General features: G+C 44.2%; 3 protein-coding genes and 1 long non-coding RNA gene across 4 annotated transcripts; 2 read left to right on the forward strand and 2 right to left on the reverse strand.

Moving 5' to 3' along the window:
- Positions 1 to 117: 117 nt before the first annotated feature.
- Positions 118 to 6,760, reverse strand: ap4m1 (adaptor related protein complex 4 subunit mu 1). The gene is made up of 16 exons (XM_029172861.3): positions 6,392 to 6,760; positions 6,022 to 6,083; positions 5,693 to 5,778; positions 5,456 to 5,562; positions 5,122 to 5,218; positions 4,703 to 4,813; positions 3,863 to 3,940; positions 3,330 to 3,392; positions 3,160 to 3,226; positions 2,927 to 2,980; positions 2,584 to 2,690; positions 2,117 to 2,208; positions 1,627 to 1,671; positions 1,140 to 1,190; positions 503 to 620; positions 118 to 375 (listed from the first exon to the last, which is right to left on the reverse strand). Exons 2-16 carry the CDS (start codon positions 6,077 to 6,079, stop codon positions 184 to 186), a joined length of 1,326 nt encoding a protein of 441 aa, XP_029028694.1. The 5' UTR covers positions 6,080 to 6,083; positions 6,392 to 6,760; the 3' UTR covers positions 118 to 183.
- LOC114869056 (uncharacterized) lies at positions 550 to 5,368 on the forward strand. The gene is made up of 3 exons (XR_003788101.3): positions 550 to 691; positions 1,010 to 1,234; positions 3,838 to 5,368. It is a non-coding gene; the product is annotated as an uncharacterized LOC114869056 (long non-coding RNA).
- Positions 6,761 to 8,866: 2,106 nt separating the features above from the next.
- rbmx2 (RNA binding motif protein X-linked 2) lies at positions 8,867 to 10,916 on the forward strand. The gene is made up of 6 exons (XM_029173589.3): positions 8,867 to 9,020; positions 9,522 to 9,637; positions 9,762 to 9,813; positions 9,892 to 10,021; positions 10,110 to 10,296; positions 10,457 to 10,916. The coding sequence occupies exons 1-6, from the start codon at positions 9,016 to 9,018 to the stop codon at positions 10,831 to 10,833; spliced, it is 867 nt and encodes a 288-aa protein (XP_029029422.1). The 5' UTR covers positions 8,867 to 9,015; the 3' UTR covers positions 10,834 to 10,916.
- Positions 10,906 to 21,137, reverse strand: siah2l (seven in absentia homolog 2 (Drosophila)-like). Its single transcript, XM_029173588.3, has 3 exons — positions 20,107 to 21,137; positions 13,243 to 13,422; positions 10,906 to 13,110 (listed from the first exon to the last, which is right to left on the reverse strand). Exons 1-3 carry the CDS (start codon positions 20,578 to 20,580, stop codon positions 12,739 to 12,741), a joined length of 1,026 nt encoding a protein of 341 aa, XP_029029421.1. The 5' UTR covers positions 20,581 to 21,137; the 3' UTR covers positions 10,906 to 12,738.

The following is a 21,137-nucleotide window of genomic DNA, read 5'->3' on the forward strand; positions in this document are numbered from 1 at the left end:
AGCAGCTCCAACTAAAGCTGAACGCTAGCTTCAATCACTACGTTAGCTTCACTCTACGAGGAAGCAGGGGATCCAGTCGGACCTGTCCATCAGCAGGTCTCAGAGTGTGGCCTTGGCTTTAACCTTTGTCTGGTTTAATGAAAGACGTTGTATTACACTACTAAGAAGTTGAATCAAGAAAAATCAAATGCGGATGGTGTAGGAGTCGGAGTGTGTGATGTATCGGACCCAGCGCTGAGATAGGCCGGGCTGGACGGGTGACAGGCGGAGGAAGCGGATCTGCAGCCCCGTGGCCGTGAATTTTGGCAGCTCAAAGGTCAGACTGACCGGACCGACCTCCAGCATGGAGGCTGAGCAGAGACCGGGGACCTCCACCTGAAACAGATGTGTAGGTAAGTGATGCTGATCTCAGAACACAGCAGCAGAGGACTGTTGCTCATCAGCACCAGGTGAATAATGAAGACGCGCTGAAGTAAAACCATGTCACGGTCCTGGTCCTCACCTTGAGCAGGGCGGAGAGCTGTGTTCCTCCAGGGAAGCGTGGGACCCGCCACACGATGGCTCTGCTCTGCACATTCAGCTCGACGCTCTGGTCCGGACTGCTGAGTTCCTGTGACAAACTGAATCCACACGGAACAGGGAATGTCGTTTACACCTTTACGTTCAGTCTCATCAGCAGCATGACAGACAGGTGAGGCCTGAGGAGCTGCAGCCATGACAAGGACCCTGCAGAAGACCTTCATCTTGGGTCCATGTCATTATATGATGCCTCTTCTTCACTTTATGCCAGCTCACGCTCGGTTTTCATCCACATCAATAATGAATGTTGAAAAACAGATGAACCACATTAAATAGATCACTGAGTTAGTTAGTTAGTTTAATTAGTGGTGCTATCATGAAGTGAAGCCCTTCACCATCCTACCAATCACCAGATTTACCAAACAAAGTAGAAGTCATCATCATCCTGCTGCTGCTTTGTTAATGTTGACTTTTCCTGTTTCTGTTTCAGCGTCTGTTTATGCTGGTGATGTTCATGTCAATTCAGAGAAATTCAATTCAAATACAAACCTGCAGCGTCACTCTCTCCTACAACACAAACTTTTCATAAGTGCAGCTGGATTTGAATGGGAGCATCTCACCTCACAGAACCTTTGGGGACAGGAATGGTGGCACAGACGTTGACAGCAGAGCTGCAAAACACATCATCATCATCATCCTCGGGTTATTACCACAGGTGAGAGCTTACACTGTGACAAATACTGCTCATTGTCCGACATCAGAGGGTCAAGCTACATAATGTTTCAGACACACAAAGCACAAAAAAAATCAATTCAAATCAATTTTATTTATATTAGTGCCAAATCACAACACTGTAACCTCAAGGCACATTACAAGGTAAGGTTTAAGACCTTACACAACTAAACCCAACAGATCCCACACACAGCAAGCCTTTAGGGGAATCCACATATGACGCCAACACATCACACAACCAACCATTTCCATCCTTAATGAACCAAAGGTTGACGGTCACTCACTCATTCTACTGGGACCTCACACACAGACAAAGTGGCATGTTTATAATCCTTTCGCCAGCTGCCTGAAGAGGATTTACAGCTGAAAACTGACCTCTTTGGTGGCAGGTCGCAGCGAAGCTTCAGGTACATCAGCAGCCTGTGACGACGCGTCAGCAACATGAGCGCCAGAGAATTATTTTAATATATTAATCATCAATTAGGATAAAATACAGTATGACTGTGGTTAACTCCATCACGTTACGGAATTAACTTCCAACTGAATATTTGCTTATTAATACAGATGATTATTCACAAATCTTTCCAAGAACAAGACGGGCTCATTCTAATAGGTCAAATATCACTGAGCTCAGTCAAAACTTTAATCAAAATGAATCAACATTTTGACACGTCTTGATAGAGTAAAATCAAATCCACTTTCATGCGGAATCAAATTCATCAATTGCATTTTAAATTGCCAATTGACGAATGCATTATCATTTGAATTTTGAGTCTAATGAAACCCCATATGCAATGAGACCACACTTCAGTCAGAATAAACGTTGGAATGCTCGACAGCTGTTTGAGGTGGATGCGGTAGTTACCTTCCTCCAGAATCTCTCTCGATGGTTGGGAAGAGACGGAAAGGAGGAGCCGAAGGCAGAGCGTCACTTAGTTGGTACTGCATCACGGTTTGCTGAGGGAAACATGTACAGTAGAAGGTGCTGAGACAACATGTCAGAGAGCAGAACATGAAGAAAATACATAATTACAGTGAAAATACTAATTAAGACAGAGACTTGGCTTTAGCCACTCACAAACCAAAGGAGGAAGCTCAGATGCATAAAGAGAACTCCCTGTTTGGTGGTGTAACAATACACCTTTAAGTCATACTCTACAGCTCTAGACACACGGTGGTGGCTCATTAGCATCACTGTGCACCGCTGCTGACCGAATGCTTCAGCATGACGATGACACAGCGGCTCCTGTGAGAGCAAATGGAACTGAACTGGGAGATGGTCCGAGTGTCCAATAAACCCAGACGGACCCAACTAAGACCCAGAGCCTGTACCTCTCCCTGACTGGGGCAGAGGCGCAGGATGCGGTGGCTGTCGAACTCGTCCAGGCGGACCACCTGGTGAAAGCTGCATTCGTCAACGTGAACGGCTGCTCCGTAACCTGCAGATCAGAACACGACACCTCACATACTTCACTGAAACAGCACTGCTCACACTGTTGCACAGAATCAAGCTGGAACCAAACAGCAGCAGCAGATGAAAGCAGTGGCTCTACACCATAGTTTAGACTTTGAGTTGGTAACTGTCCCAGTAAGTACTAGTGTAGATGTGGTACTGGGGGGCACTTGGCTATTTGGGACTTGTGATGCAGCATCAGCCGGTACCTGTGTGCATTACCTCTCAGCTGTGACTTCCCAATACTGAACTCCTCATTCAGGCCAAGGCGCATCTCTGGTAAACAAGAACAACAAGTAATCGGGTTACTCTTCACACCGTGACAGAAGATCTGCTGCTGGGGTCTGTTTTTTCTGACTGAAAACTAAACCGGGCTACTTTTCATCCCACACATAACAGGGGTTAGCACATGTAGCCTTCATATCTGCAGATGGTTCCAGCTCTGATTAACTCACCGGAGCAGCTTGGCATGTAGCATTTGACTTTGATTTCGCCCTCAACGTCCACCTTCATCAAAACTCCCTGCAGCAGATTGTTTCATCACAGAGCACAGACACACGCGAAAAACACATTTAACACACTCCCACCACAACGTGAGTAGGTTTACTGTGTTGGTATCACCCACATTGGAACCGATGACAACAGACATCCTCTCGATCACATCCACAAATATCTCGCTCTTTCCTCCCTGGAAAAAAACACACATGAATGGAAACTGTGAGACCTACAGCTGAGACCAGACTATTAACTGGACAAACACATGACAATAAGGGACATTTAATCCATAAACCATCAACAGTTCATAGTCCAATAGTCCATCAACATTGCTGACTCTAGGTTTCTGTAAACATTCACACATTCAGACTCAACTGACTAAACACTGGTGTGTTTTGCTCTTTAGGAAAATGTCTCAGTTCTTCTGTTTAAATTAATAGGATTTTTTTGTTTTAAGATTAGTTAAAAATTATAAAATTAAAAAGCTGCTTGTCTACAAAAGTAAACCAGATTCAAGCTGCTTCTGGCTTCAATTGGTTCATCTTTATGATTTTGAGACTAAATAAAACTGGTGGAAAATGGGCTGTTATTAAAAGACCCAGACTTCCTCACATGTCACTTGAACCTCTCTCTGACAGACACCATCATGACAACGTCGTCTACCTGCTCTCTGGTGGACTGGATGGGTCTGGTGGCTGCAGAACTCGGAGCCACTTTACTCTGTTGTGTGTCTGCTCCAAACTGCAAAAAAACAACAGGCGTTTTCATTTGAACCTTTAGTTGCATCCAACTGTTTTCCAGGATGCAGAAGGTAGTAAGACACATAATGATGTTAACACTACATACTACACGTACTGTCTTCAGTCGTCTTTTTAGGAGCATCTTTCACATTAAAACTCTGCTTCTCAATTACTTTCTGTTACGTCCCCTGCAGTTTGAAACAAGCATTTTGCACCCCCTCAGAAGTTGATAAAAAGCTAAATTCTTTCAGCTTTTCAAATGAGGTTGGGAGTCGAACCTATAACATTTGTATCAACAGCGTAATGCGCTAATCCCTGCACCAAACAATGAGTAACCTTTAACGTTCGGTATGCTCCCTTATATAGTTTCCATAATTCAGCGCTTGCTGGTTTAATGAAGTAGCGTTCACAAAGCGGGACGATTGTTGGCAATATTCGTCACATTTTCATGGAAAAAACTTAGTGTGATCGTGATTTAATGTCTATAAGTGACGTCTTAACTATTTGGCTTCATGCTGTCCGCTGCCAACACTTTTAGACACCGTAAACATAGCAGTCTTTCCTCGTCTCCCACCGTAGTCACAGGGAAGCTGATCGTTACATATGCTCCGTCATATTTTTTATCTTTTTATCCCAGGTAAATGCTTTTCCCTGGTTTGTTATCTGCACTTCATTTGTCCAGCTCTGTGCTGTTTCCTATTCAGTGCTAAAAACTACCCGTGTCAAAAAAGCATGTTCCCTGGGGTCACATGCACTCACATACCAAGCCCACGTTGCTGAGGTCAAAAAGGCTGAAGGGTCTGGAGGAAATCGCTTCAGTCTGGATGAAGTTCTTCAGGACGTCAGAGGATGTGGTCTGAATATGGCCGTAGTCCTGACAGACACAGTTGCATGGTTTTAAATCCAAGAGCTCTCACCTGATTTAGTACAACACACACTGCATTCACAGTTGAAAGTCTGGCTCCAACAACGGGCTCCTATGTTGCTAAACTTTATATATTAAAATGTTTTGTCACCTTCTGTCTCTAACAAAAAAATATACACTTTATTTGCCCATATTGACATGTAGACCTGGGCCTTCTGTCAGTCGATGTCCGTTGATGCATGATGCATGATCCTTGTTTTTATTCCACGGTTACTAATTCATGGAATCGAAAAAGCAAGAACACCCCAGAGACTCACCACAACCTCGTCCAGCAACTCGTAGATAAGTGCGAAGTTCATCTGCACCGACTTTTCTGACAAGCTGCCACAGTAGTCTTTAACCAGAGCCGATAACCTGAGAACCCAGACAGTTTCAAATCCCAACTCATCATCAACTGAGACTTGTATTAAAATTTTAACAATTTAAAGTAATATAATAAAATGGGGTTAAATGTTCGTTTTTAACCTATGTTGAAAAGAAAATAAACCCTTAAATTAAAGCTTACATTGACTTCAGAATTTTTAGGTTTTTAACTCTGAAATTGATTTTGTTGACGCCCTTACAGTGTGCATGCCTGCGTACGTATTGTACCTGTTCAGGAAATCGATGACGCTGAAGGGTGAAGCATCACCTGTGGTCGTAGCGACCCAATATAGACCTCCCTGTCTGACATGCATGAAGTGAAGATCTTTGTGTGTCTGTGGAGCAGAAAACACATCATCACTGTAAACATGGGGTAAAAATATGACTGTGAAGGAATCAAGTTTCAAGCTACCAAAGATCAGGTTAACACGGTTAATGCAATCATAAGTACGCAAATACTTTTACCATTACAACTGGAGGCTGGTCTCCAGTCAGTGCCGTCACCTTTTCGTAAAAAACGGAGACAACATCACTTCCAGCTGCTCCGCGAACTGATGCTGAGGTTAAGAAGTACACATTTTACATGACGTTTCACTTCACAGTCATTTCAAGGAAATCAGTTGTTTTTGCTCATCACATCACATCGCAGAAGAAGATCAAAAACATTAGATTGACTGGAAATGTTTACTGGAACTTCAATCAATAATAATTTTCCATAGAAACAGAAAAATCTGTGTCTTCTGCCTGAAGTGACTCAAGGTCACACTGTGTGTGCTTTGACTTGCTGAGGATACAGTCTTTATAGATGAGGTGGTCGCCCTTTGACGACAAGATGAAGAGCTGAGAGATCATCGTGCTGTGGGACAGACAAACATAAACAGGTTCAGTAATAAGCAGCTTCACGGCGTGGGACTGTAGCCATGGCAACCAGCAACAACCCGCTACTGATTCAGCACTTGGAAGAAAAGTCAGTTCACCAAGACGCTTCACTAATCAAAGAAACGATCAAATACGACATAAATACCACAATAAATAGAACATTTGGACAATGAAGTGATATACTCGTATGATTAAAAACAAAGTAAAACTTAAAACTAAAAGATCGGGCGGAAGCGATTCATTAGCTCGGCGACACAGCTGCATATGACAGCATCCTTAATGTACCTAATAGACAGATCTGCGCTGCTCCGTGTCCGTGTATCTCACCAGAGCTTCGTCTAATAAAGCGTTAAATTGAATTCGCGTGACGGCTCGGCTATCGCTAGCCTGCCGCCGCTTTCTTCTTCGTCTGCTTATGGTTCTTCTTCCTCCTTGGCGTTTTACGGCAGCATGAATCCTTAAAGTTGCACTACTGCCAACTACTGTAACCTACATCCTTCGCACCCTCTTCCCTAGTCTTATATAGACTTAAACAGAGACTTCAACCCTCTCCCTGATCCTCCAGCTGCCAACACACTCCTCAAATACACGTCTTTCACTCCTGTTTCGTTGTTTACAAACTGCTTCAGAGGGAGCGCTCAGCCTCACAGCGACACCTGCTGAGCGGGCGGTTACGTCACAGTTCAGGGTAAAGCGTTGCAGGGACGTCATCACGTTTGTCTAAGCAGCAATAAACCTTTGGTGGTATGCAGTGTTGTGTGCTGGAAAGTGACGGGGAAGTATGTCCTATATAAAGATGGCATTAAACATATGTAACATTATAGATTTTTTTTAAAGCAGAGAAGAAAAATGCAAAGAACAATCTTCGACACCTCGCTACAGTCATGTCATGTGCCAACAAAATCATACTATTTACAACTATAGTTGCAGTCCCCAGAAAGCAGAGGATTGTTGGACTGCAGGAATACAGACCTGTAACACTCCTACTGCTGTCATGAAGTCCTTTGATCTCTTGATCTTCATGCAGTTCACCCACACAGCCAACATGTCTATAGATGATGCAATCAATTTGGCCCTGCCCTTCATCCTGCAGCAGGTGGACTCCCCAGGAACCTATGGCAGAGTCCTGTTTGTGAGCCCAGCCATCAACACGATCGCCCAGTTCTCCTACAGGACAAACTATCCTTGTTTAAAGTGTCTGACCCCATCTTCTGATGGATCACTGATTTCCTAACAAACAGGAGTCAGCATGTAACGCTGGGGTAGAATGGTGGGTCAGGGACTGGACACAGGCAGTATGGTTGGATTCGCAGCTGCCCATCACACACACATAGTTCTGAGTTCGATGATGTTAGGACAGAGTGGGGGGGGGGGTGGAAAAGCACAACTACTGGAGAGAAAGAGACAAGGTTAGCTAAACATAGAACAATGATGGGAGGTTATTGGACAGAAGAGGTAGAAGGAAACAGAGGAGCTCAGTGTATAAATTAAGTCCCCCAGCAGTCTATGTCTATTGCAGCTTAACTAAGAGATGGTTCCTGTGACTAACAATCACTGCCAGTGACCTGAACCATCTCTAACTATAAGCTTAATCAAAAAGGAAGGTTTTAAGCCTAATCTTAAAGGTGGAGAGTGTGTCAGCTTCTCAAACCTGAAGAGGGAGCTGGTTCCAGAGGAGAGGAGCTTGGAGCTAAAAGCGCTGCCCCCCGTTCTACATTTAAACACTCTAGGAACCACAAGTAGCCCAGCGCTCTGAGAACGAAGTGTTCTGCTGGGAGCATAAGGAACTATAAGGTCTTTAAGATAAGAAGGAGCTTTATCATTGAGTACTTTGTAGGTGAGTAGGAGAAAATGAGGATATATTTTTTATTAATATGTAGCTTAAGAAAAAATTGATAGTGGAAATAATAAAAATTCCACAGTCCAACCCAGAGATTGGCGGTGATGCAAACTGTTAAATGCAAACCGCCAATAAAAAGCAAGAAGAAGCAGAAACAGGAGACGAAGACATGTGCTTTTATGGCATCCGACCAGCAGGCGGAGTAATCGGTGCAGACACGCTTCATGAGCGCTAACTAGTCTATTTTAATTTTCTCCAGCTTGATTTTTGGTCTATGTTTGTGTAGTGATTGCGACATTCAAGCCCTGTGAAGCACAGAGCAACTTTGACACTGTAGGGCTGAAATCGACACATTGCTCGACACCATTTGACAGAGTCAGAACAACGTTATCTGCTGATGTTTATGTAAACTGCATCAGAGCAGACTGACCATCAAACCCTCACCGATACGCCCAAGATCACAGCCCATGTTTTAGTCTCAAATAATAGCTATTTAATCAAAGGTGTGTAAATGTGTTTCTCTGTGGGTAATAAAATATCCGTAGCCCTAATATGGCAAATATGTTTGATAGTCCGATGTTAATAACAATGTATTTTTTGCTTCTGCAACCTTGATTTTTACTACATGGAAGAGACATGTTTGTCATTTTGTTAAATATTTTTTAATTTAACTTCGTTTCCACAGAACGTAGCTTTGATCTGCTTATTACCACCTCTCCAGCTTTGGAGAAGAACCGCTCGTATGACACTAATGTCTGACTATTATACATGTTTTTATTAGGATTAAGACGTGTCAAGATGTAGTTGTGAATATCTTTAATTACAGTTTGGAACAGTCATTAATGCATTACAAATATCTGTGATGTGAAACATGTCTATCTTATAGATGTTAAGTCCGCTTGCTATGTTTATAAGGCTCGGCAGTCACGTGGCGTATTGACGCGTTTCTCTCACGTTGGTCACGTGACATGATACGTACTCTAGACGCTACTCTGCAACACTTCCGCTTCTAAAGATCGATGCCGCTCGAGTTGGACATCTTTAGTTCAGTGTTTCTCTGCAGTTCATCATGAAGTAAGTAAACATATTCGCGATAATGTTAGTATTTCCGCTTCTGAACGATGCTAACAGCCAATTCATCTACAATACACACAACGTGAGCCTAGCTAGCTTTAGCGAACGCTCGACTACGGGTCCTTTCACATTTTCTGGGTCACGTACTCTGTGGAACATGTTAGAAGACTGCTCTCTTTGTATCACGCATAATAAAGTTCATAACTCAATGAAACGATTTTTTGCTGGTGAGTGAGGCTCGTTCTTTGAGCTACTGAAGGTCAGTTCGTTTGTTCGCCCAGATACTTTAGGACTATTGGAATAAATAGGACGGATGTGCATTTTCACTAGCGTCAAGTGATTCATGACCGTAGTTTATTCAATCAGTCTTAGGATTTAATGTCAACTTCACGTTAGATAATTGGTTCCATATTAAAGCGAAACACGTTGGGATCCACCCAGACCCTCCAGCAGCAGAAAGGCACTTGTTAAATAATCCTAACATTTTGTCTCTGCTCGCAGTCCACTAACAAAGGTCAAGTTGATCAACGAGCTGAATGAGCGCGAGGCCGACCTCGGAGTGAACGAGTCCGTTTCCTGGCACAACGTGTACAAAGACAGCGCCTGGATATTTGTCGGTACAGTGGACTTGTGGCTTCTTGCATGCAATACATAAAACACATACAAATGCATGAGCACTTAAAGTGTTAGCGTCACCTGGATCAGATTTATTAGAAAGTTCATACATTGCATTTCCTGCAGGAGGATTTCCGTACGACCTGTCCGAGGGTGACATCATCTGCGTCTTCTCTCAGTATGGATCTGCTCCTTGTATCACTTTCCTCGTCTATGCCCTCAATAACACTCCTCTCTCATCCCTCTTACCCATCAGATATGGGGAGGTCGTCAACATCAACTTGGTGCGTGACAAGAAGACGGGAAAGTCCAAAGGGTTCTGCTTCATCTGCTATGAGGATCAGAGAAGCACCATCCTGGCTGTGGACAACTTCAATGGCATCAAGGTGAGACCGCTGGACTCTGGTGTTGTGTCCTGCTGGTGATTGGTGACACACCTGATAAATTCCTACAGTGAATTTATTTGTGCCACAGATTAAAGGACGTACCCTCCGCGTGGATCACGTTAAAGACTACCGTCCCCCTAAAGACACAGAGGACATAGACGATGTGACTAAACGTCTGAGGGAAGAGGGCTGTGCTCCCAAAGCTGTGGAGCCTTTCTCCTCTTCCTCAGAGGAAGATGAGCAGTTTAATGTAGCGGTGAAGAAACCCAAGAAAGGTGAGGCTGTTGTCTAGAATTCAGTATATTTCACTAAGTAATGAGGCACATTACAAAGTAGGTGTAGAACACTACATTAAAAATCTAACAGGTCCGGGCAGATGAAGAAAAAAGATCCAGAATCTTTTTTATTTGTTGTCTTCTCCTCTCCTCCACCTAGAAAAAAAGGAGAAAAAAAAGAAGAAAGAGAAGAAGAAAAAAAAGGAGAAAGATAGGCGGGGGCGGGCTCGCTTCTCCTCTCCTCCACCTCCTGTAAAAGTAAAAGAAGAAAAGGAGGACGCTGCCTATGAGAAATACAACCAGAGAGGGGCGTCGGCTGGAACCCAGAACGGACAGAGAATGAGGGACAAAATGGAAGAGAGAAGAACGGAGACAGAAAGGGAGAGGGATGGAGGCAAGTGGACACACCGTGAGAGGGATAATGACCAGACCAGAGACATGGGCCGGGACCGAGAAAGACGACAAGACACTAACCGGGACAGAGATGAAGGAAGAAGGGAGGACAGGGACAGAAGAAGAAACAACGACCGAAGATGATGAGGACAGAGAAAGATCCTGGGACATTTGGAATAATGATGTTTGTACTAGTGAAAATAAAGTGACATCAGCTGAAGTCAGCATTTATTACAGTCAAACTCGATTACTCCTTCACAGAACACGACACACACACACACACACACAAGTAAAAAGGTTTGGGTTTATGGGACAGTCTCCTCTAAACAACAGTTAAAATGTCTGCAAAGTCCTTGTGACAGTACCTGAAATATTGATATTAATATTGTCAACCCATTAAAAAAAGGTTTGATGGCTCACCCCCAGCATCAGATGCTCAGGAAGTCGAAGCTAAAAAAGGGCTTCAACCCTTCACCTGAGAAACGGCATGGCAGCCACTACGTAGATTACGATCCTCAACATGCAAAAAAAATTCCTAGCTGAGAAAGTTGCACTTAATACATACCCATCTACCCCAGCTGCTGTTGCCGTGGCGACGTGAAAATTCAGATCTATTTTTTTTTTACATCCTTGTGACATAGATGATGTGTGTGGATGTGAAACCATTTTGCAGCCACTTGTCATTAATCTGAATTAAAATTGTTTAGGGCTGCAAGCAACTATTATTTTGATAATCGATTATCCATCGATGCTGCTGCTTTTACATTTAGTGTCTGCACGATTGTTAGTTGAGCTGTTCTATGGTGAAGCATTAGCTGAACATTAATTACTATGTAGCAACTGCAAAGTGCAGGTGCCTGGTGGGACAAATTGAGTAACTAACTTTTCACTCCGTAGCATGAAACGTTCTCACATGATGGATAAACAGCGTTTGTTACCGCTGCTACATCTGTTCTCTTGCGTGCTTGTATATCACTGTAGTATTTACAAGCCACACGCTGAGCTTTCCATAACTTGTCTTTATGCCACTTGTATTTAATATTTAATGCTCATATAAAGAACACAGGTCCTAACATTTTCCTGCTGCTGGTTTATCTGTTTTCTCTGCCATTTTGACAGCAGCTGTCATTTTGCCAGTGAGAAGCCCGATTAATCAATAATGGAAAATCATTATTGATTATTTCTGTCATCGGTTATTGTCGATGACATTGATTAGTTGTTGCAGCCCTAAAGTTGTTCTTTAGTTTTACCTTTTTAGCTGCTCATGATTAATGCTAATCACGTGACCAGGTCTCAATGTAGCTCTTCAGGTTAAAGCTGATGATATGAGGCTGCAGTCACAGGTATCTGGTGAAGGTGATTTCTTCCTGGCCAAATGCTATAGAGGTTCAGAGTCTTGCTTGTCTCTGGGCATGTTTCCAGTAGACACGCTGTTGGAGGCCAGTAAAAAAGTAAGACAGCAGATCATGAACTCTGTGTTCATCATTTACAGCTTTCATCTGAGCTTATCGAAGGTACCAAGTGACTCGAAGCCTTTGTATAACTGCTGCAGGGAAGTGAACTGCCTCCAGCGCAATGTGCCTTGCATCTTCAGATTAATCTGCTGGAGCAAACACGTTTTAGTGAGACTCATTCTTATTTTAAAGTAAAGAGATAAATGTTTGTTACATGTTTGCTTCAATTTACTGACTTCACAACCAAGTTCTGAATGAAGGCAGTTTAGCCTCTGTTTCACAACTTTTGTCCTCAGTGATACCACAGTGGCATATCCTGTGACCACAGCATTGGACTAAGACGATGTGCTATCACCTGCTGAGGTGCTGAACTGAACCAGAACCTTTGTGCTGCTTTCAGCCCAGAATCAGTCGAAGCTTCACTTGTCACCAGCTGCCCGGGTAGTGAATGGAGCGTTCGTCTCGTCATACGAGGCGGAGCTGAGCGTCCATAGCTGCTGTCCTGGTGAGTCAAATCTGTTGTCAAGAGGCAACTTGTCAACGACTTCTGCACAAAGCGGCGGAGTCCAGCAACGAGACCCGGCCCGCAGCTCCGTCAGCACATGGAGATGGTGACGTTGATGCCTAAGTTGCCGTTGTCAGCGAACAGATGGGCGACAGATGTGTCGAACACCAAGCAGTCACTGTTCATGATTGCAGCCGCCACCCCGTCGTGGATGGACCGTGGCGTGGCCTCCCAGGTGAGCCGGCGCCGGTTGCCGTTAAGCTCCAAGCGGTAGGCGAAGTTCTCAGCCTGTTTGCGGGTCCCGATGAGCAGCACAACGGCAAAGAACTGCTGGTGACCTTCGTACTTTTCCTGCTTCTCCAGGACCAGCATGAAGTGGTGACTGAAACATGACTGCATCATGACCCAGTCCACAGCACCTGGCAGGTTGATGTCCGTCGCTAGGAACACAATGTCCTCCCCCTGAAGAAAGAGGAGCAGAGAAGGTGCAACATACAGCATTAGTCTTTTAAATATTGAAATACAGCTGTTTGGCAAGCACGTTGCCACAGCAACCAGCTAATGCGTGCGCGCTGTAGAGTGGGGGTTGCTGACCTGCAGCGTGGTGATGGACTTGTGCGTATGCATGAGGTGCGGCATCACGGCCTCTAGCGAGCCGTGCCACTTGCAGGTAGCTCCGGGACACGGGCAGGTATACGGCCTGAACTCACACACCTCCTCATGCTCTGGCTTCTCGCTGTGATGAAGCGTCAGCAGGCAGCCGGCCAACGAGTACTGGGGACAACAGGACACATAAAAATACTCCATGGAGGACATTAAAGGAAACAACAACTGTGTCATGTTTTGTTGTGGCCTACAGATGCTGATAATTATGTCCTGATTTAGATGACACAGATGAGGGGGGCTGTGATGTGAATGAAGCTCTGAGGTAGATTACACTGTAATGCACTTACAGCCTCTTCGAGGCCCAGTTTCCTGCTGGTTCTCCAACTTTCTGTTGATCACCTTAATCAGTCATTTGGCTCATCCAGCTGTTGACTGACTGAACACAGCTGATCTAGGTAATGAGTAGGAGATGGGGCAGGGAGAGATGGAAAACTAGAAAGAGAGTGGCCTGAGTTTGACCCCCACGTATAATGGCTTTCATCCAACCAGGAGGACACATTAGTGATGCTGTTTCAACTACGCCTCCTCCCCAGAATCTGTAAACATGAGGGGGAGCAGAGATATTCAACAGGAGATTGAAGAAGACAAAGTCAGAGTGAGACACAAACACAAGCAGAGACCTGACAGTTCAAGAACCTGGATCAGTCCAACACAACACGTCTGTCAAATGTAGAATCCTCTGTTGTGGCTGTCGTGTTCCATCATCACCTTTGTTGATAATCTGACCTTGATCTTGCAAACATAAGGTCTGTGAGAAAACATGAAGTGTGGCTAAGTCACGACTCTACAATCCTGCATTGATGCAAGAATCAGTTCCCTGAAGATGCCAACCTGACAATTGACAACACTTCAGCACATGCTTTGTCCTCATCCACGATGTAGCAACCAACGATCCATGTCTGGACTGAGGTAACCTAACCTACGTGTGAACTCAACTCCCTCATTGAAGAACCTCTACCCTCTTTTCTATTCCGCATAGATAAGAACCCTGTGAATCTTTCCCTACCACAGGACTGACTTTTAAACAAACAAGACACATAGGGAACACAGGACTCTTACATTCCCACAGGAGACTGGCCTCTATCACAACAGGCACCAATTGGTGCTAACATCTCACATGTCGATATCAAAGATCATGGTTCACTCTTGTGCTGATCTACTCCTAAATATCACCAAGACTTGTCTCATAACTCCTCTACCAAGACATATTTCATGGACTCTCCCACCAGCCCAGGAGATCTGGATCGTAAACATGGAATGTGAACTAATAAAAAGAGAAAAATCTTCATTTGGACATGTTGTGGTTCAGATATACCAGAAATTTCAAGTGTCATGAGACTGATGCCATTGCATTCGGTGTATAAAATTTTGTTATTTGATATGAGATTGGTTTGTGTGATGTTTGATTCTTGGTCCACAGATTTGCCAGGAAAATCCTCAAGAACAACAAAGAGACCTTAGACAACTTCAACTTATTTGGACAAGTTCAGTTTGAGCTTGATAAAGAGAGAAAAGTTTAGTTAGTTAAAATTTAGAATTAGTCCAAATAAAATAATTTGATACTGCAAGGAGAGAGGCAGAACTCCCCAACCACTGGTTGAACCCATCTCTCCACCCTGAAGTGACCACTGCCCCTTTGGTATTTAACTAGTGAAACCTTAGTTTCAATTCAGATCCCTTCTGTCTTCAAACTTGTTTTACTCCTCCTTTTTGCGTCACATTACTTTTCTTTACTCTGTTCTTAAATTTCGTAAACTTGTGTTAAACTTAGAAATAACAACGAGTGATTTTGCTAGTTTAGAAGTCATCAAGAAACTCCAACAAAACTGAAACTGAACTATAATCAACCATCCTTATTTTACTGACTATTTTTGATTGGATTAGTTAAATTTGATTCCAGCCAGTTTTCCTTTTTTGGACTGATTTAAGTAGTGCTGCCCACTGAAACTTTGGACTCTGACAATTCGACTAAAGCTGGCCGACTGAACCCACGCTGACACCATCATCATCACCCACGGGGCAACGAATCCTGGTCCAGAGGCTGTGGCACTTGGATCAGAGGGGGAACCTTTTGCTCAACCATGGGAGACACTGACAACTGCAAATTAAGTTAATTAATTTGATTTTAAAAAATTAAATTAAGGCAAGATAAACATCTTTTATCATCTGAGAATTCTGGTGCTTCTCAAAGCGCTAAAATTGAATATCCCGAATTCCTATTTATCCTTTAGGTTTTAAGTTAGAAACAGTTACTCTTTTCTCTTGATCAAAGCCATCACACACTTAGTATTGACCATCCTTTATCCTTTTATTAAATTATTGCCATTGTGTTTCTCATATGTTCATTAATTGCCATTAATCACCTAGCCATCACCTGTCATAAAGCTTTACACACACACAATATTTTTATATCATTCATATATCCAGTAGTATTAGATTAATAACGTTAAAAGGAATCTGCTTTTGTGTGCATTGTTCTTCAGACTCAGACAGAGGTCACTGAACTGGGACAAGAATTCATGACAATGATTTGGTTTTATCTAAGAAAAAAATGTTATTGTTGTTAATCATAATGATTAAACTCATTTAATTGGAATCTAGTGTTCCACTAGCTTAATTAAAGTGTAGTCTTGCTATAACAGACCTGGTCCCGCTATTTTCGAAGAATATTAATACCAAGCATTATTATATAATATTATCAATTTGAATCCGCTACAACGACAACCGTGTGAATCACCTCCATGAATCCTTCTGGCGACCAGCTGACCAGTGTCTTCCTGTTGCTCGGGTTTCATATGTGGAAGGTGACCTGCAGGTCTGAGTTTGGCTATTTGGCCTAGATAAAGACACAGACACATCTGCAGGAGACTCGTGGCTCATTAATATATAATCCTCCCGTGTTGTGTTCACCCTGAGCTTGTGACACATTTCTTACTTACAGCAGCAGACACTGACCCAGAATCCATAGCAGACAAACAGTAACACAACTACCCTCAGTCACCTGAAGCGCAGTCATTAAATATTCATCTACAGTGAGTCAGAGCATAGCAGCAGGTAGTGGACTAGAGAACCTGCAACCTTCGCATCATATTCATTAATCATGCTTTCAAAAGGTCTCTTCTACTGTGACTTAGTTTCTCAGTTCAAGACCCCTAACAGCCAAAATGGGCGTTAAAGTCAAATCTCAAACACACTGGCATCCAGTGTTTGAACCAGGTCATGGGGAAAGCGCAGACATTGTGTCTTGATTTGGACGTCACTCAGGCGCATAATTCAGAATTATCCTCTCACAATCACACAACTGAAAGGTTAGCTCTCATACACACTAGTGAAATCCTCTCATAATGTACGCCACGAAGATGACAGTTCACAGTTGACTGGAGATATTGACATTGTCTGTAGGTGCCAGAAAGAGTGGTTTGTCTCCCTGTTATGGGTTGGCGACGGATCCAGGGTGACTCCTGCCTCTGTTCGGACTGACAAATGGGACAGGCTCCAGCACCTTGCGACTCCTACGAGAAATACTGGGCCGTCTTTTCAGAGACCGCGGTCAAGCCAGCCACCGCTTTATTTTACAAAATTTGCTACATTTACGGTTCGCATGCTTTGTGAGTGAGGGTAACAGCAGTTACACACAGATCTCTGCTACTCAGTCTGTAAGGTAGACATTGATAACTATTGTTAGCTTTTATTTTAGAATGCCTTTGGGTATCTCTTTGGCATTTCATCCTTTTATGTTGAAATGCCTTCCGTTTTCACTGCACCAACATTTCAGTGGTATGTACAGAATGAGAGCTAGCTTTTCACTTCGTGTGTGTGTGTGTGTGTGTGTGTGTGTGTGTGTGTGTGTGTGTGTGTGTGTGTGAGTGAGAGGATAATTCTGATTTATGTCCCAAACGGCACCTAATCCGCTCAGTGCGAGTCCTCAAGAACTAAACCAGCAGCTTTGTGCTAGTCATTCAACAGTTAATAGGGTCGGGTTTCTCAGGGACTCACCTGGCTTCCCAGCAGCGGTTTGGTGTGGCCAACAGGTCGACTGGCTCCGACCTCTGACCTGGTGCTGCCTCTGCGTTTGTTGTTGTCCGGCAATAGAAGTTAGCCCTGCGGCACTAGTTGGCCCAAGTCCACGGTGACGGTGCCAGCTCAGCAGGCAGCACCACTGACCCAACTCCCTGAGGAGAGGCAGGCAGGAGGCCGGACACAGCATAGAGCGAAATAGAGGACGACTGTAAAGGGGAAGTTATTCTTATTCCAATTCTCACCGCCAAATTTTTTTATATTGCTCTTGATGGAGCACAAGTTAAGTCTCTATTTTTTCTACCTCACGGTTTGAAGCCACAACAGTCTATGTCCATCATCTCAGACTGACCCTGCTGCTGGACTCAATAATGAACACTTTTGGTAGTAAATGCCTTGTTTTTTGAACATTAAAATCCCTCTTTCACAGCTACATTTCTGGAGTCATGTGTCCCAGTCTGCTCCTCACATGGAACCAGGGGATGACTATAGATGTAAGATGGATCCTATAGCTGAGCGAATAAAACACCAGCAGGACAGCAACAGACGATCCTCGTCCAACACCCAGATCACACGAATCACCTATGTTGGCTCAGAGTCAAATGGCTTACACAAAGATACAAACACTTCAAAACAAGACAAGCTTAGTTACACTTCACATTAGCACATCTAAATGCCTGAATGCCTGGTCAGATGTAATCCCTAAAAACAACTTAAGATTCTTTTTCCATTTTATCTACTCATTGACATATTGGCACATAATCATTAATTTGGGTTGCCAATGAGAATAACCATAACTATTTAGGACCAGAAAAGCTGCTGCACTATTTGACACAACATTCTATGAAGGAAGAAACCAATGCATCACAAACATTAGAAAGACGCAGGCATCCTAAAACAACAGGACGAAGCATGTCATGACCTGAATGGCTGAGCTGTGGCTCCACACATGTCCCAGTTACCGTTTAATATTATAGGAGTTATTTTTAGTAACCAACCAAATATAGAATCTGCATTCTATGTTAGCAAACATCTGACGGCTGCAGCTTATCTCCTACCACACGGCCTATTAAATCCACAGACACTGGATCAAGTCGCTAACCAATAGGTGGTCTATCAGCAGAGACAACCACACACACCTACCGGGAAACAGAAGCAGCAGTGCTGTAGCTGAAGCTCCCTCACCCGGTCTCTCTTTTACTGCAGCAGCAGAGAGAAAAAAAGCTTTCTTCTTCTGTGGTGGAAAAACAAAAAATTCATCCTCCAACCAACCGAAACTGAGACAGACAGACAGACAGACAAACAGACAGTGGGGGAGGGAGAAGGGGGGAGTATCGCTTAAAGCAGGTCCTCCACCTCCTTTTAGCATCTGTCAATAGGCAGACACATGAACACACCGCTCTCTCCGTCACATCTCATTCACCTACATGTGTGGGAATGTGTCTGGCTTTGCTGGAACCAATTGTCCATTTTTCCAACTGCAGATTCTTCTTTGTTTTAGTTCTACATAATTGGTTTGCGAGTAAATACGTGAAGCTAAACTTTGCGTTTAGTCAGTTCTCTGAAGTCTGTCTGATGAGAAGGCGACACAATGTGCAGCCAACGGCCTCCGTGCATCTGAGCAGTAACGACTAGTAAAGAGCCAGTTAAACAACGCTCCTCAAGATCAGAACAGTCCAGCTCCCCCGCAAATACACATGCTTGAGATGGAAGACACAAACTCAGGACCAAAGGAAATAGGTCAGAGTACGTGTGTAGACAAATTGTGTTAAACAAACTCTAATGTTCTGTATGAATAAACATTATGTCTACATACTGTAGTGTAAACAGAGAGAGATGAAACTCACTTTGTGTCCAACATGACAAATAATTTTCTAATTAGTTCAAACACTGAAAACACATTGCTAAACGTCAGAGCCCAGAAATCTTCCATCCTCTAACAGGGGGAGGCAGGTTCACTCTGGACAGGTCACACAACTGGATAAAACCAATATGCAAATGCAACACAGAGAAGTACCTGGCTGACCCTGGAATCGAACCTACAACCTTCTTTACGAGGCAAGAGGAACTACTCCACAACGCGGATGAATGAGTAAGAACTTAGACATTAATGTCCTCAGACACAGAGAGAGAGAGGAGCAGGTGAGTAGAAGAATCAGGAGGACAGAAGGATGGAGGATACCGGCAGCTATCCACTAATGTCAGCCTGGTGGTAAACTGACTGACTGAACACACCTGGTCAAGGTGATCAGGGGTAGCGATACCTGGGACAGTTCAAAACTAGCAGGATAAAGGCCCTTGAGCACCATGTTTACCCTTTGTTGAGCTGTGATGTTGTTCTGCCACGACCTGTTTTCCTCCTCCTCAAGACTCAGCTTTCAGTCTCCAAGGCTCACTTCAACTTTAATGTGTAACAGAACCAGACGTTATTACTAGTGGCTTATTACACACAGCTTCCCAACCCTCACATTTGATCTAATTACAACTGATCGTGTTCCTAAACCTGCGATCCAGTGACTGAGAACAATGCCGCCAAAAGGTTCCCTTACATATGAATCTGGGTCCATGCAGAGGTTCTGTCATTAACCATAATAAGTCCTTTGAGGAGGAATTGATTTAATGCAGCATCGGGTCAATGACAGCGCAGACGGTCCCTAAATGCACCAACAGGTTGGCACAGAGTTGGACGCTTAGTTCTGGTACCCCTCTGACGTCACAGAACCCGACCCCCCCGTCGGCAAGATGCAGACCCGAGTGGCAGCAGGGATTCCTTACCTTGCAGGGGAACGGCAGCGTGGAGGCCACTTTTTCCATCGCCAGGTTCCGGATGCTCGGGCTGAGTGGGCCGCGGCACGTAGGGCAGCAGCTCAGCTTCTGGCGGCAGGGGTTGCAGACCAGGTGACCCGCCTGACACTGCAGGATGGGTGGCAGGACGTAGTCGAAGCACACTGGACACTCGAACAGCGCCGTCAGCTCCGTGGACTGCGTGGGCAGGCCGACGCCGGGAAGCGACGCGGCGGTCGAAGCGGAGGACGCTGACACGGACACGGAGCCCACTCCTGCGGCCACCGCGGCGGCGGCCACCGCGGCGGCGGCACCTCCCGCTCCCCCGTGCTTCCCGCCTGCTTTCCCAGCCCCGAGTCCCCCTCCGACTCCGGTTCCGGTTCCAGCTCCGGCTGAGGATGGAAGGCTCATTACTTCCAACTGCGGCCCGTTGCCGGTGAGCTGCTGCCTAACGGGCTGTAACATCTACTGTTTACTACTGAACTCTGCTCTGGATCCCCGGAGACACAACATGGCGGCTGTCAGTTTGTATCGCCTGCCGCTCGCTGCCATTGGCTGAGAGGCTACAGATTGACGAGGGGATCAGCCAATCACAGACTTCACTCTTTTTGCCTTGAATGTCACGTATTGATACGTAATGTTTCGCAGCAACGGGTAAAAGCCCGAAGAAAATTCGAGTAAGAGTTAAATATGGGCTTAAAAGAAAAAACTAGATACTCAGTGTAGAATAATATTATATTACATAGTAAATATAAAAGTAAATAATCAAAAATAGAAGCGTTCATTTTGAAGAACAACTCATTTAAGGCTGAATCTGCAAAATTACCCAGGCTTTGCTTTACACATTTGACATTCCTAAAATGTACAATGCATAAAAACGTAAATAACTACTCTTGTATCACTTAACGTGTAAAACGTATGCAAAAAAGTGACAAATTGTTCACAAACGAACCTGATCCACCAAAGACTCACTGAAAGTCCCTAAATACTTAATCAGAAAGAATAAAACACAAACGTCTTGG

This window comes from Betta splendens, chromosome 14 (assembly GCF_900634795.4).
Source record: "Betta splendens chromosome 14, fBetSpl5.4, whole genome shotgun sequence".
Lineage (NCBI taxonomy): Eukaryota > Metazoa > Chordata > Actinopteri > Anabantiformes > Osphronemidae > Betta > Betta splendens.